The sequence below is a fragment of the Cibotium barometz genome, chromosome 46, assembly GCF_041138505.1.
Source record: "Cibotium barometz isolate CiBa-2024 chromosome 46, ASM4113850v1, whole genome shotgun sequence".
Taxonomy (NCBI): Eukaryota; Viridiplantae; Streptophyta; class Polypodiopsida; order Cyatheales; family Cibotiaceae; genus Cibotium; species Cibotium barometz.
Window position 1 is genome coordinate 37,177,322 of NC_141091.1, and position 14,659 is coordinate 37,191,980.

The 14,659-nt window shown below is 40.6% G+C and overlaps 1 protein-coding gene across 1 annotated transcript; it reads right to left on the bottom strand.

The window, feature by feature from the left end:
- Positions 1–13,054: 13,054 nt before the first annotated feature.
- On the bottom strand, positions 13,055–14,399 carry LOC147612187 (tetraspanin-8-like). Its single transcript, XM_086784270.1, has 2 exons — positions 13,825–14,399; positions 13,055–13,574 (listed from the first exon to the last, which is right to left on the bottom strand). The coding sequence occupies exons 1-2, from the start codon at positions 14,326–14,328 to the stop codon at positions 13,317–13,319; spliced, it is 762 nt and encodes a 253-aa protein (XP_086640396.1). The 5' UTR covers positions 14,329–14,399; the 3' UTR covers positions 13,055–13,316.
- Positions 14,400–14,659: the final 260 nt, after the last annotated feature.

Sequence of the window (14,659 nt, forward strand, 5' to 3'; positions counted from 1 at the left end):
TGATACAGGAGGCAAGATTGCCGCCATAAAGGGGGTTATACGTGCAGGTTTGGCATTAAGAAGAAGCACGTGGGCTGGCAACATGGGCGCAGAGATGCAGCACAGAGAGAGACTTTGTAGATCGCCTCCTTTGCAGCTTTTCACTACTTTTCTTCTTCTTCGGATTGACAGATGAAAAGTGAAATTGTACGCTCTGTCAAGTCAACCTTCTCATTTGCTTCCCTTGCAAGGACACCCTTGGATAGAGCCTTGAAATGAGCAAAAAAAGAAAAAAAGAAAGTCTGACCAATCAATTGAGTTACACAAAAAGAGAAAAGAATCCCATTACAAATCAATTGAGTTACACAAAAAGAGAAAAGAATCCCATTACAAATCAAATGATTTTTTTTTTAAAACAATTCAATGAGACTTGACAACAAGGTGGTAGGACGCTTGGATACGTTTTGACTCTTTGAGTTTTATCTCGGTTCTATTTAGTAAAGCCTCTCTCTTCATAATCATTCTTTATTACGTTAAGATTATACCTTCATAATCACTCATTAAGTTCTAGTAGAAAAAGGTGACGTACGTGTGTGTGTGTGTGTGTGTGTGTGAGAGAGAGAGAGAGAGAGAGAGAGAGAGAGAGAGAGAGTGTTTTGAATTGATTATAGAAAAAGGTGATGTGTGTGTGTGTGAGCGAGAGAGAGAGAGATTATATCTTCATAATCACTCTTTATTAAGTTCTAGAAAAAGGTGACGTGCATGCGTGTGTGTGTGTGTGTGTGTGTGTGTGAGAGAGAGAGAGAGAGAGAGAGAGAGAGAGATTCTATCTTCATAATCACTCTTTATTAAGTTCTAGAAAAAGGTGGTGCATGTGTGTGTGTGTGTGTGTGTGTGAAGAGTTTTGATTACTTCTTTTGATTTTCTAAACTCTCCAAGGCATAAAAAAATATCTAAATAAGAAAGCATGATTAGAATCTAAAAAATGTTATAATTTAATGGACTTGCACTTAAGGAAGACGTGGAACACCGTCAACATTAAAGTGGTTTTTCATCCTTGGCATAAAGCTTATTAGAATCCTCTTTTACAAAAGCTTATTAAAGACCTTTACTTTTGTAAAATTGTTTGATGTGTCCTATCTCATATGAAAGATATGATACAACAATATAATAAAAGGGTGCCATTGACCACACCTCCTATAGTACATACAAACTTGTACCTTGGAGGGTTCTTCAATGGTAACTTGTTTTTGCCACACTCCTCAAATAATTATTATTTAAAAAAAGGATGGTATTTCAACAATTAATACCTTAAGCATGCCATAACTAGCTCTAGTCCTTCAATCACATTTTCCCTTCTTCAAGAATTGTAAAAAATTGTCCGTAATCCAACTTGACTTGAGGCTTTCTATAATTTCCCCCCCTCTAACATACCCCATCGTTAACACAGGAAAGATAATGTGGTATGATTTGCTATAGATTGCCACTTCTATAATATGTGGCATAAAAGAATAATCACTCCACCCCACTTCTATATGTGGCATAAAATAATAATCACTCCACCCCACTTCTATTACAAAACAATGCCTTTCCCTTGTTCAAGATTTAGAGAAGTCTTCAAGGGTGAAGTCTTGATTATAGTATTACTTTTACTTTGAAAGTTTCAAGAAGATTAGAGACATCAAGGTTGCAAACTCTCAAAAAACGAGCATGCCAAGAATTTCATTTTTAAACAAAAAATGGGAGAAAAAAAGAATTGTATCGTAATTGTTTTTGGTATTGTTGAGCCATGAATCCACAAGATGATATGATATGGAACCTAATAGTGAGCTAATAGTAGGAAGCCAAAGTAGGAGATGAGGATGTATGAGAATCCCACCTCGGTCAACTCTCATTTGGAAAGATAGCATAAGGGAGGCATAAGGTAAAGGAGGTAAGGACTAGGAGTGTGAAAAGAAGGAGGCCCACTAGAACATACCCTAAATAGGAAAGTGTTATTATAAGTGTTAGTGAGGCAACAAACAAGAAATATATCTTTGATTATTCTGTAACATGCTCATCTTACCACCCCTCCTAGTTTATAGATAGCATTCCAAAACTTTCTCATTTCCAATTAATACTTTTTCATGATGGGTGTAAGAAAGTAAGTAGCGAAACAGAGAACTAGTAGCTATGAGGCAACCCTTGCACAGTAGCCATGGTGGCTCTTAGCAATGTCCTCTCAGTAGTAGTGAACATGCTCTTGAGTTAGAGCCGATGTAGGTCTTAAGCATATCTACTACAACATATGTGGCAACTTTGTCCCATAGGTGCTTTACCTTCGTTCAATAAAAGCAATTGTAGCACATCAACAACTCCTGGCTTAGCACATAGCTTCAAATGGCGTAGCTCTAGACTTCTATGCACATGGTAATATTTAAGCACCATCTTCACCTCTCTGGCAAATAAGGTGATTGTGCTCTAACTCACTACATTTCATGTGGTGCACTTTGCTTATGTTCTCTTTGTGGGTGCACTCATAAAACAAAAATGGTTATTTTTTGATTTTCTAAGGCTAAAAATTAATTTTATTAAATCCCTCTCACATAATCTCTTGTAAGGGGCTTTTTACATGTTGTTTTGTAAAGTTCCTTACATTTACAAAAGGCAAAATCACATACATATATTCACTCGCATACCCACACATGCATCACCCACAAATCACCAATATGGCCTCTAGCATCTTAAATGGGGCTTTTACATTGACTAGACCATCACATAATTTGGGCTCTTTAAGCTTTGCCTCATTAAATTTATACTATAATTTCACCAAATGGTTTACACATAAAAACAAATGAGAATGATTCAACCATAATTCCCTATTGGTAGGAAGAGGCAATTCCTATAAATACTTTGCGTGAGCATTTGATGCTCAAAATGAATGAATCCTCACTCATCCCTCCTATATGTTCTAGTGGCATCTATGCTTAAGTTTTTTCAAGAATGTGTGCAAGATACTGGTAGTAGTAAGAGGAAGTGTTATGTGCCCCCTTCTTCTTAAGGATGTGGTGTTACATATGCTTAAGGTTCCTATGGGAGAGCATAACACAACTATTTTTGTGTAAGCTTCAGTGGCCATTATGCATGTAGCGTAAAACAATTTTGGTTTCTTAGGACCCAATCCACCAATTTTTCATTGAGGGGAAGGAGAACCTAAGAGGAAAATGGTTTTATGCATGTAGCATAAAACCATTTTGGTTTCTTAGGACCTCATCCACCAATTTTTCATTGAGGGGAAGGAGGTCTTGAGAGGGAAAGGTGAAAAGATAGAGGGAATGGTAAAAGGCAAAAAGATAGAGGGAATTGTAAAAGGTGAAAATATAGAGGGAATTTAGGTGATTGAGAGAATTATGTGATGGAGATAATCAAGGGGAGATGAGATGTGTGTAGAGATTACTGAGTGAATCATGGAGAGGAAACATAATATAGAGATCATCTCATAGAGCTATAAAGTGATGTAATCCCAGGCTTTTTGTTTATGGCTTAAGCATTGGTTAGAGTCTTGTGTATGCTATTGTTGAATCCTCTTTCATTGTGATAAGTGTGTTATTAGCCTCTTGATTAAACATGGAATTAAGATAACACATGTATAGACCCCTAATAACACATGCATTTATGCTAAGATGGAGGCTGCTCACACCCCTCTTAAGGCCATCCACTAGACTCAATGAGAGTGGAGTATTGTTACCATTCATGTGCCCTTTTTTAGACCCATGTAGGGGACAACCAGCCCAAATTATAATAGAGATGGAGTTTTCTGCCTTCTTCTTCGAGGATCAGATGGGTTGATTCCCTTGGGTTTACCATTAAATGATCTAGATTAATGGTAAGGGTTAAAAGCTAACACAAGATTAGGGGTAGGATTTAACCAAGCTCAAATTACACCCTAGGTGGAAGGATAAGGAGAGCAAGAATGAGGTTTAGATAGACTAGTGATTAAAAAGGAAAAACACCTAAGTATAGGCTTGAGTGTTAATAATAGACAAGGCTGGTCTATATAAAATTGAACTTAGGATTGTATTATGATACTAATGGAGGAATCAGTGGGCAAAGAAGTCTACTAAGAGCATGGAACATAGGACACCAAGTCTTATTGGCAAGGCAAGAAGAGGGAAAAAAGGCAAAAATAAGAGGGTGATAGAGAAGGCAAGGAGTTGTATTCTTGAGCCAGGAGTCTTGAGCCAGGAGGTTCATGCGGATCTAGGCATCAGGTCATGACTCATACCATGGACCAAGCTTTCACCCACTACCATGCCCCTTCCCATGTAAAGATGTACCCAGATGGCTTTCGATGATGAGGCTGAGTGTACAGGTGCTAGTTATTATGGTTGCCTAGTCATATGAGATATGGATGCTTGCTACTAGCTTGCCTCTAACATTGATATGGTTTATAGAAAGTTCTCATAGGAGGAAATGTTCAAGATCTTTCCCACCATAATCTTCTAAGAATAGGTAGCAAGCAAGAGTAAAAAAGTCATTCCCAAGTAAATATTATCTATCCACTTGATGGGGGGGGTTTGTTACATATGTACAAGTGAAGCATGAACTACATGGTAACGTTAATGAGTGATAACAAAAAATTGACTGCTTATCCCATAAAAAAGTGTAGATACCACTACCACCAACTTCATTGATGTGCGCTTGATTGAACCTTGGCCCCTTCCAACTAGTACATTGGTGTTGTAGCATGGTGTTGCACAGGGGTGTTGTGGGAACTTGGTGATCTCAAAGGTTACGTGCCAGTGCAAAGGTTTGTGTTATGATGTCATACTACACGAAGATACATGGAGAGGAAGAAGGCCTGGCTCTAGTTTGCTTCCCAGCCCCGTAGAGTAGAGTGAGGAGTCCCCCATTCTATCGAGCTATATGTAGTGGCATGCCTGCCCACACTAGCCTGGATTCCCGCAATGCTATGACCCTAGTGTTTCACCCCTGAACCCCAAACTTGCTTGTTGCCCGCTCTCCTTGAGGTGTATACTTATAGCCTGGTTGAGCCCTTATGCAGTCACTACTACGGACTACGTGATAGTACCTCCCCTTTAAGAAGAGTTTTTGTCTGCGAAGAAAACAAAACTATGGAAAGTTCTTGGTAAGTGTACTCTAGCATTCCCACATGGAAGCTTCATCCTCTCTATCCTTCAACTTAACAAGTGCCTCTCGGTATACAGTATGCCTCATGTTTTGATCTCTAAATCCGAGAATCCTCTCAAGTTTGTGTAGAAGAGTCGATGGGTCAATAAGCTCCACCAAAATGCCTAGAGAAACTATGTTCTCTTTATGATCAATAGTTTCTCGTAGTCTACTGACATGAAAAATAGGATGAACTCAAGAACTCTCCATCAACTCAAGTTTGTATGCTAATCCACCAACTTTCTTAAGGATTTTAAAGGGACCACAATATCTAGGCAAAAGTTTTTGACACTTTCCCATTTTTTAACGTCTTCAACTTCGTAGGGACTTTCAAAAATATGAAATCACCTTCTTCAAAGGTTACTTCTCTCTGCGACCCTTGTCCACATACGTCTTCGCACGATCTTGTGCACTGCGTATGCTTTCTTTTTCTGCCTACAACATATCTTACATTTCTTCAAGGAAATCCTTGGCATATTGAATCTTTTCCTTCTCTAGCCCTATGGCTATAGGAGACCTTGGTTAGAAACCATAAATTAATATGAATGTGCTAAATCCAATTGTAGCGTGCCGAATGTTTTGAACAATTATAAGTAAACTCCAAATACGCGGCAGGTAATCCTCCCAATTGGATTGCTTTATTGACATATGCTCAAAGCATGTCTTCCAACACTTGGTTGACCCTTTGTGTTTGACCCATCAGCAGACTGTGGATGATCTGCCGTACTCATACTCAAAGTAGTGTCTAACTTTTTGAAGACTTCCCTCTAAAAATGACTCTATTAGAAACTATATCTGTATGGGCAAGCCATATAGGTTGTAGAGATGCTTGATAAATAACTCAAGAGTTTTCACCTCCTTTTTAGTAGGTATAAACTTGACCATCTTGGTCAACCACTACCCAAACCGAATCATTCCCTCAACTTGTTCTAGGTAAAACTATGATGAAATCCATAGAAATACTTTCCCATTTTCCTTCTCGCCTAGGCTCTCCGGACTAGTTCACGCTCTTCTTCTCATGGAACCTTGATTGGTCGCTTCAGATTAGCACTTCTTTCCAATGAGGAAGGTGTAGGCTGCTAGCAAGTGCATGTGCACATATAGAAAGCCACACTTCTGAGGAAGGTGTAGGCTACTAGAGCAAGTGTGCGCGCGCATACAACAAGCCATACCTTTGAGAAAATAGGATCATGCTCACAAATACCACATAATGAATCTAAGAATTTACTTTTGATTACAGTAAAACTCAACTCATTTACCATCGACATGTGACTCAGTGCATCCGCCACTACGTTAAATTTACCTTTTTGGTAACATAGTCTTAGGTCAAACTCTTGTAGGAGCTCCGCCCACCACCACCGAGCTTTTCTACCCTTCACCTCATTTTGACTAGAAAGACATTTTAGACTTTCATGGTCCGTCCGGACCTCAAAAGTAGCGCCATAGAAGTAATGTCGCTAGTTTTTCAGATCATAACAATAGCTAGTAACTCCCACTTATAAGCCGAGTAGTTATGCTGAGTACGGTCAAGCTTCCTTCTTTCAAATGCAATAGGGCTTCCCCCTTGCATTAAAACCGCCCTAATGGCCTCCCCACTCGTGTTTATCTCCACTTAAAATGGCTTGTTGGGATCCACACTACTCAAAATAGGTATCATTTGCTACGTCCTCCTTGAGTTTCTTAAAATGCCTTTGTTGGATATCCTCCCAACAAATAGTTTTATCTTTTGTTCTTAATTGATCCATTAAGGGGACTGGGATCTTCGCGTAGTCTTTCACGTATTGTCAGTAAAAGCCCAACAATCCTAGAAAAATTTGTAACTCTTTTAGATTTCTCGGCTCAAGCCATTTGAGAATGGATTCCACCTTCTCAGGGTCCATCTGCGTTCCTTCTGGGGTGGATATAATATGGCATAGGTAATGAATTTCCTTAGCAAAAAATGTGCATTTGCTTTCCTTTGCAATTAGCTTGCTTTTCCTAAGCAATTCGAATACCAAGCGTAAATGCTGCAAGTGTTCTTTCCTGTAAACAAGTATGTCGTCTAGGAAAACTACTACGAATTTTCCTAGATATGGACGTATCACACCATCCATAAGCGTCATAAAAGTCGTTGGCACATTCGTTAAACTAAACAGCATGAATAAGAACTCGTAATATCCAAAACGAGTCCTGAACGTGGTCTTGGGAACATCTTATTCCCTTATTTTTACGTGATACCCCGATCTAAGATCAATCTTAGAAAAATACTGTGCACCATGAAGTTGGTCAAACAACTCATCAATGGGGTACTTTTTCTTAATCGTAAACTTATTAAAAGCATGGTAGTCTATGCACATCCAAAAGAATGGGCAATGCCCAAGGGGAAGAACTCGGTCTAATAAACGCTTTCTTCACATGTTCGACTAACTTCTATTCCACCTCTTATGCCTCGAAGTGGCTGATCCTGTAAGCAGACTTGCATATGGGTTTTGACCCAGGGAGCACTTCAATGCTATGGTCAATTTCTCTCGATGGTGGAACACCATATTTGGTAAATTTATTTGGGAAAAGCTTCCCTAAACTATCGCAAAAATAAAGAACATAAAGTAATAGTGTACTTATTTGTAAGAAACACAACACAAAGCAACTATAGATGCGCTTGATAGACGCGCAAAATAGCGGGCGCGTCTATAGGCGTTGCTTGAATAGAGAAATTATGGGCGCGTCTACAGTCGCGTCTAATAGCGCGTGTATTTGCGCGTGTATTGACGCGTCTATTAGGACGTCTACACTGAGAATCTAACATTATGTCTAATAGTGCGTCTATTTATGCGTGTATTAGGGCATCTATTGACAGGTGTATTAGGGCGTCTATTAGTGCGTCTACACTGAGAATTAGACGCGTATTTAGACGCAAAACAGAGAGTACAAAAAGTGAGATTTTGGTGTAGGCTGGTAAATGTACATCACTGCTTTCCAAAAATTGTCCATGATTACGAAAGCACATAATTTAACAAAAACCTCAATGCTTTTTTGCAAACCCACATATACAAAAAATAAGTGAGGTGAGGAGAATGAGACAATATGTAAAATAGTTTAGCCAATATCAATGATGGGCTACGGTTCAATCTCATCCTCAATGAGATCCAAACTATCTTCTTCAAAATCCAAACAAGTGTTTAGATCTACAAATATATTCAACCCACTACTACCTGTGCTACTCATGTGCTCATCGAAATTAGCATCACCAATGGTAGGCTCGTCCTCACGGGTAATGGCCTCAATATCTGTATCTCCTATCTCATGATCATCCTCCTCTCTCGCATCACGGTCATCATCACCTCCATGGCCATGATCATCCTCCATACACTCCATATTCGTAAATGTACTATGTACATCACTTTGGAACGTGGCATAATAGGTATGACATGCCACCATCTGTTATTATCCACCATTGGTTGATAGACAACCTAATTCAAACACAAATACAATCATGTTATTTTCCTTGCATCGAAGGTATCAAATATTTAAAAGTGAGTACTTTTATATGTGTGTACAGTACCTGTTCACATTGTTGCGGTAGTACTAGTGTGTCCTTACTTTGCCAAAACTTTGTGGAGTCAATAGTTACAAAGCCACTTGCATGGCGTTTGATTGTTGCATTAGGGCCTCTTTCCACCACGTCCTTAAACCACTTTATATCCAAAAGATATACAAAGAAGCGTCGAAAGTCAAGCTTAATAATATCTTGGATTATGCCACAATAATCATCCATGGCTCCATTGGCTCCCTCAAAGCTAGCAATGAAGCCGCAATCTTGTGTGTTTCTCTTATCATCAATCCGTTGTGTTCGAAAATGCTTGTCCCCTGACACCATATAGCATTGAACATAGTGCACTACACCAAGACAAAATCAATTAAATAAGCAATCTAAATTATCGAAAGCTCCTAACTTATGCATAACATTCTATATACCGACCTTGCTCATGCATCCCCTAGCATACTCCCATTCTTCCATTGTGATATGCATCCCGTCTTTCTCTGCTTTCTCCATTTCGTCAAGTAGCCAATCCACATGAATATCCTTTGGAAGTGCTCTTAGATACTGAGGGTATGGCACATGAGATCCGTGGTGTGTACGAAAGAGGGCCCTTTCTTCTTGTCTTCTTGCCTTCGCATCCTCGTATCTTGTCACCCATCTTTTCATCACATCACTATTAAGCACGCAATAGAGGTTGATATTATTAAGCAACTCTGTGTCTATTACTTTGTTGCGTCCTTTCCCTTGAGGCACAATAGAGGTCATCCTTAGGTCTTCATCATCTCTCCATAGTCATGGGAGAGAGCTATCCACATCAACAAGAAACTTAGAAATATATACAAGTGACTCTTGTATCAACCAAACCCTCGGCCATGCTACCTTCGGGTCTTGCATTTTGTCTCACGAAACCCTTCAAGGTCTTCATGAAGCGCTCGAGGAAGAACAACCATCGTGCATGTATAGTACCGCATATAGCAATCTCATCCACCAAATGCACTATGAGATGTAGTTGGCTTGTGAGAATAGAATGTGGAAATGTCTCCTCCACTAAACAAACCACCTCCATTGACATAACTCGAGCATTCTCAAGCGTGGTGGGATCTATTTCCTTTGAGCTCACATACCTAGAAATGAAAAAGTACACCATATTAGCAATATGAACACCTTGCATGGCGCATTGATATGCATCACATTTTGTATCATGTAAAGTACCTCACAAGCTCGCCCATCTTGTAAATACAATCTTTCACGTCCTTCAATGTAGGTAGTATAAACTAAACACACAATCTTTCACGTCCTTCAATGTAGGTAGTATAAACTAAACACACAAGGAATGGTTGATTAGTTGCTTCTAATTCACTCACAAATTTGAAAGGAAAAAGATATTATGCACATAAAATACTTACTTGGAGCATCTTGTGCCAATCATGAGATTTCAAGCCATATAATTGCTCTACACCTCTTTTCTTGCTCTTTGTAAAGGCCCCCTTCAAACACCTCATGCATCCAGTGGGAGTACGAATTGTAGTAATAGCACGCTTCACCGCGACCATCTCTAGCTTTGATAACCTCCACGGTGCACAAGGTAAAAAAACACGCCCATTTGGTCTCTCTCGTGGGGCCAAGCTTCACGCATCCTCCCTGTGGTACGTAGATCCTCCCTTATGCCTACGGAATCTCGTGTCCCATTCAAATGTTCCCAAATGGTAGATGCCACATTCTTGAAGATATGCATGGGATCAAGCAGGTGATTGATCTTGAGGTGGGACCAATATGGTAAACGATAAAAGATGGAGTATCTAAACAAAAGCTGGTGTTAGCGGGCAATCTTTATTTCTTGCCAATATAGCACACAATAGTTACAAACCCTTATCGGCTCATGCCCAAGTGGTGGAGGAGTCGTGGAACCATCCCAAATTCTCATCCAATCTCCCGCTGTGAGTGATTGTGGGAGGACTTGATTCCAAGGGGCAACATATCTAGGATGATCAGGTGGGAGAAATCGATGGTGATTCTCATAGATGACCTTATTCAATGCGTCTGCCCATGAGGCAACAAGCGAAGGACCACAAACAGGACATGCATGGTAACCCGATGTAGTGAGACCTGAATAATAGACGAAATTAAGAGGTGAAGGTTGGTTTATGGTGCCACATTCTTTGCCTACTCATAATTAGAAGTGCAATGCTTACCTGAACACTTCGCCATAGCCTAGGAAGTCATGCATCGTCTACATCAAGATTGCTTTGTAGTTGAAGTCTCGTGAGGACGAGGGAGGCCTGCTCACATCATGCACCTCGATACCTCTCCAAAGTATCTCTAGCTCGTCAATCAAAGGCTCCAAATAAACATCAAGATTTTTGACTTTATGTTTCCCTGGAATTAGAAGGGATAACATAACATGTCCTTTCTTAATCGCCATAGAGGGTGGAAGATTATAATTCACCAATATCACTGGCCATACACGGTAAGAGGTGCTTTTGAGACCAAATGGGTTCACACCGTCCATACCCAATCCAAGTCTCAAGCTCCTAGGTTCTTCCTTGAAGCTTGGCCATGTGTCTTCAATATGCTTCCACGCAAGAGTGTCTGTGGGAGTTCTCCACTTGCCACCATCGGTTGATCGATGGGAGGAATGCCATGACATGAGCTCTGCAATGGATTTGCACTTGAACATATGTTGGATGCGAGGGATTATGGGAAAATGTCGCAGAACCTTACGAGACACGTCCAAAGTTTTGAGATCTGCTCTATATCTTGCCTCTCCACAAGTAGGACACTCTCTTGCATCCTTATGTAGTCCACAAAACAAAACGCAATCGTTGACGCATGCATGGATGCGCTTGTAATCTAATCCTCCAAGAGAGGTCACGTGTTGCCTTGCCATATCTCTTGAGGTCGGTAATTTATTCTCCCTTAGAAGCATTTTACACAATAGCCTGCACGTGAAGACCATAAATGAGGAAAAGCATTCGAGTAATTGACCCACTAGCATAATTCACCATGTTTGCAAAATAGACTTTAAAGCTTACTTGAGTAATGCATTCAAACTTGCATTGCTTCATTCATAGATGGTTTGCAACTTTAGTAACTCAAGGGAGGCACGTAGAACAGAGAATGAGTATCCCTCAAACAGTGGAGTCGATACTGCAGTAAAAAGATCGTCCTGCTCCATGCTATCATCCCTCCCTTCGGATTGATGGACATATAAATCCCGCACCATATCATCAAACACCTCCTCCTCCACGGCTTCATGAGGTAATGGTGGAGGGCTACTATCACCATCACTCCATGCATCCGTAATGATCCCTCCTGAAGATCCCACCTCATATCGCCGATGCTTTGCCTCCTCATGAGACGAGCATAGGGCAACATATGCGGGCGTGGCACTGCATCCTGTATCAAATCAAAACGGGATTATAACTCAAACATATGAACACCCCCATAGGTATCTCAATCAACCTTAACTCTTTAACACTTACCATGTTTACGGTCGCATCCCATTCTCCAGACTTTGAGATGTGATCTAGGAGCGCATTTATCAGTAGATTGGGGACTAACACTTACCTATTTTATTGATTGTAGCATGCATAGAAAAGCTAGAAACAAGGCCATTCCTTACATAGACTCCTCATGGAAGTATTGTATCTTCTTTATTGCCTATTATTAGGTAGATAAGATACATGGAGTCATGTAGATTGACATGTAAAAGATGGATTATGGACATCATGGGTTAGGTTATTATGTTTCTTGGATGGTTACATCATATACATGTAACATAGCATTTTGAACATGGGACCTACATGCTCAATGATCCAAAAAATTGTTCTTTTCAACCCTTAAAATTGAAGGCAATGCTTAGGCTTAACCAGGATTTAGACTTGACAATCATTAAAAAGCATACAAATGCCAGGATTTATAACTAAAATGTATAGTTTCATCCCTTATAATTAAAGGCAACATCGAATTCCAACCGAAATTTTTGAATTTCAGCTGCACTACAAACCAAGTTATGTGAGCAATATACATGCTTATACATATACATGTAAGAGGAGATTGAATACATAGTCATTTAATGTAATCGAATTTATATAATGAGGTTTTAAATTCAGACTTTAAACTCCCAAAATTTAAATTTTTTTTCAAAGGCTTGAATAAAATAAGCAGTGCCAACCAACTCTCTTGAGCTATTTCGGGTAAGCCTGTGGCCTCTCATTTCTCGCCATAGAACGTCATTTTAGCATAATTATAGAATAGATATCTAAGAATGAGCAAGCCGCCTACATTTGTATTATTAACACATGTAGGGGTGAGACCAAGCCACATGTATAGGGGGCATTTTTTTAAAGTAATGTGTGAATAAGACAAAGTGAGCCAGCGATGAAATGTATTAATCCACATTTTGGAGCGGAGAACTTCTCAAGGAACCACACGATCAAGCTAACTGCATGTGATAAATTGACCGTTGAAAGGAAAGGAGCAAAAAGACTGATCATTCTAATTTGATGTTTGTATGCAGCACAAATTCTTGGCAAAACCTTTGGATCAAGCTGCTTGTTAAAGTTCATATCAAACCACTGCAGGAAGCTGCAAGCAGCGTTCGTATATAAGCGCGGGTTTTATACTAGTATACAAAGCTGCTGCCAATCTACAGGGCCTGGCATCCTACGCAGTAGATAATAAGAAGGAAGCCAGCCACTATAGCCACGCCAATGGCCAGCTTCTTCCAGTTGGTCACGATGGATTGAAGGACTCCGGCCGGGCAGGAGTTGCAGTCGAAGCAGCGCGTGGTTTCGGCATTGTTGAACGTCGTGCAATCGGCGTCAGCTCCTGCGTTCGCAGGATTCACATACACTGAGCTCACCAAAGAGTACTGGCAAGCGTCGGGTGGAATGCAGCAACCTTTCTGCACAGTACATGAATAAGCGTGAAGATAATACTGTCATTACAGGTGGTTTCTTTCGTTAAATTTTCCCTTATGTTGAAGCCCATTTAAGATGGATTAAGACGACCTTAGTCTTCAGATCGAAATGGCTTGGATCAGAACCTTCGAATTTGAGTTTTGCAACACAATGATTTAGAAATGGGGCTAATTAGTTTAAGGTTTTAATCGACTTGTAATTTTGTTTAGTAGTAAACAAGGGATGGGAACTCACATAAGTGTCCAAGGCCAAGTAATTGACAATATTGGTGAGGAATTGGGTGGAGTTCATGTAGCTGAAGAAGCACATTTTGGAGTCGCTGATGCAGGCCCGGATTCGCGCCCAGTTGGTGGTGTCATTGATCTGGTTTTGGAGCCAGTTGGAGTAGTCCCCAATCCTGTATTGCTTGTAGCTCACGCCAGCCAGAGCCTTGGCGGCCGTCGTGTGCGTAACTACGAAGGAGAAGATGGCGAAGCCCACACAGGCCAAGATGAGCACGAACATCATGAGCAGGTAGATCCTCAGAAGGATGGAGATCTTGAAAAACGACGACACTATCGCTAGCACCGACACCGCCGCGATGAAGCAGCCGAACACTAGAATCGGGAAATGCAGGAACTGCAGACATGTCTGTGAGTCCTTCGTTGCCAGCCACGCCCCTAGCCCGGCTATGGCGCCTCCGAAAAACGTTGTTATCACGTTGAACACCACCAGCAACAAGTTGCTAATCCCCGCCATGATCAGAGTACTCTAATTACGCTCGGATTTCCTGTGTAACACCGCTAAACACAGTAATTAACTAGCCTGCTGCAGCCGCAACAGCATTGATGGGATCCTAATAGATCGCCAATTAGTTAGATATAGTGTTAAGGCGATCATAAGCGGCCGCCATCATCCTGCAGCTCTCCCATGGCGACCACGACATGATAAATCGAAGTTTGCATAAGACCATTTCCAAGAAGACGGGCGCCTTCACGAGGTGTCAGTTATATAACTGCCAGTCTATGTCTCCTAAAATGGCATCACATGTATGTAAGTGGCCTTCACACTTGTCCGCCAACGACTTTGG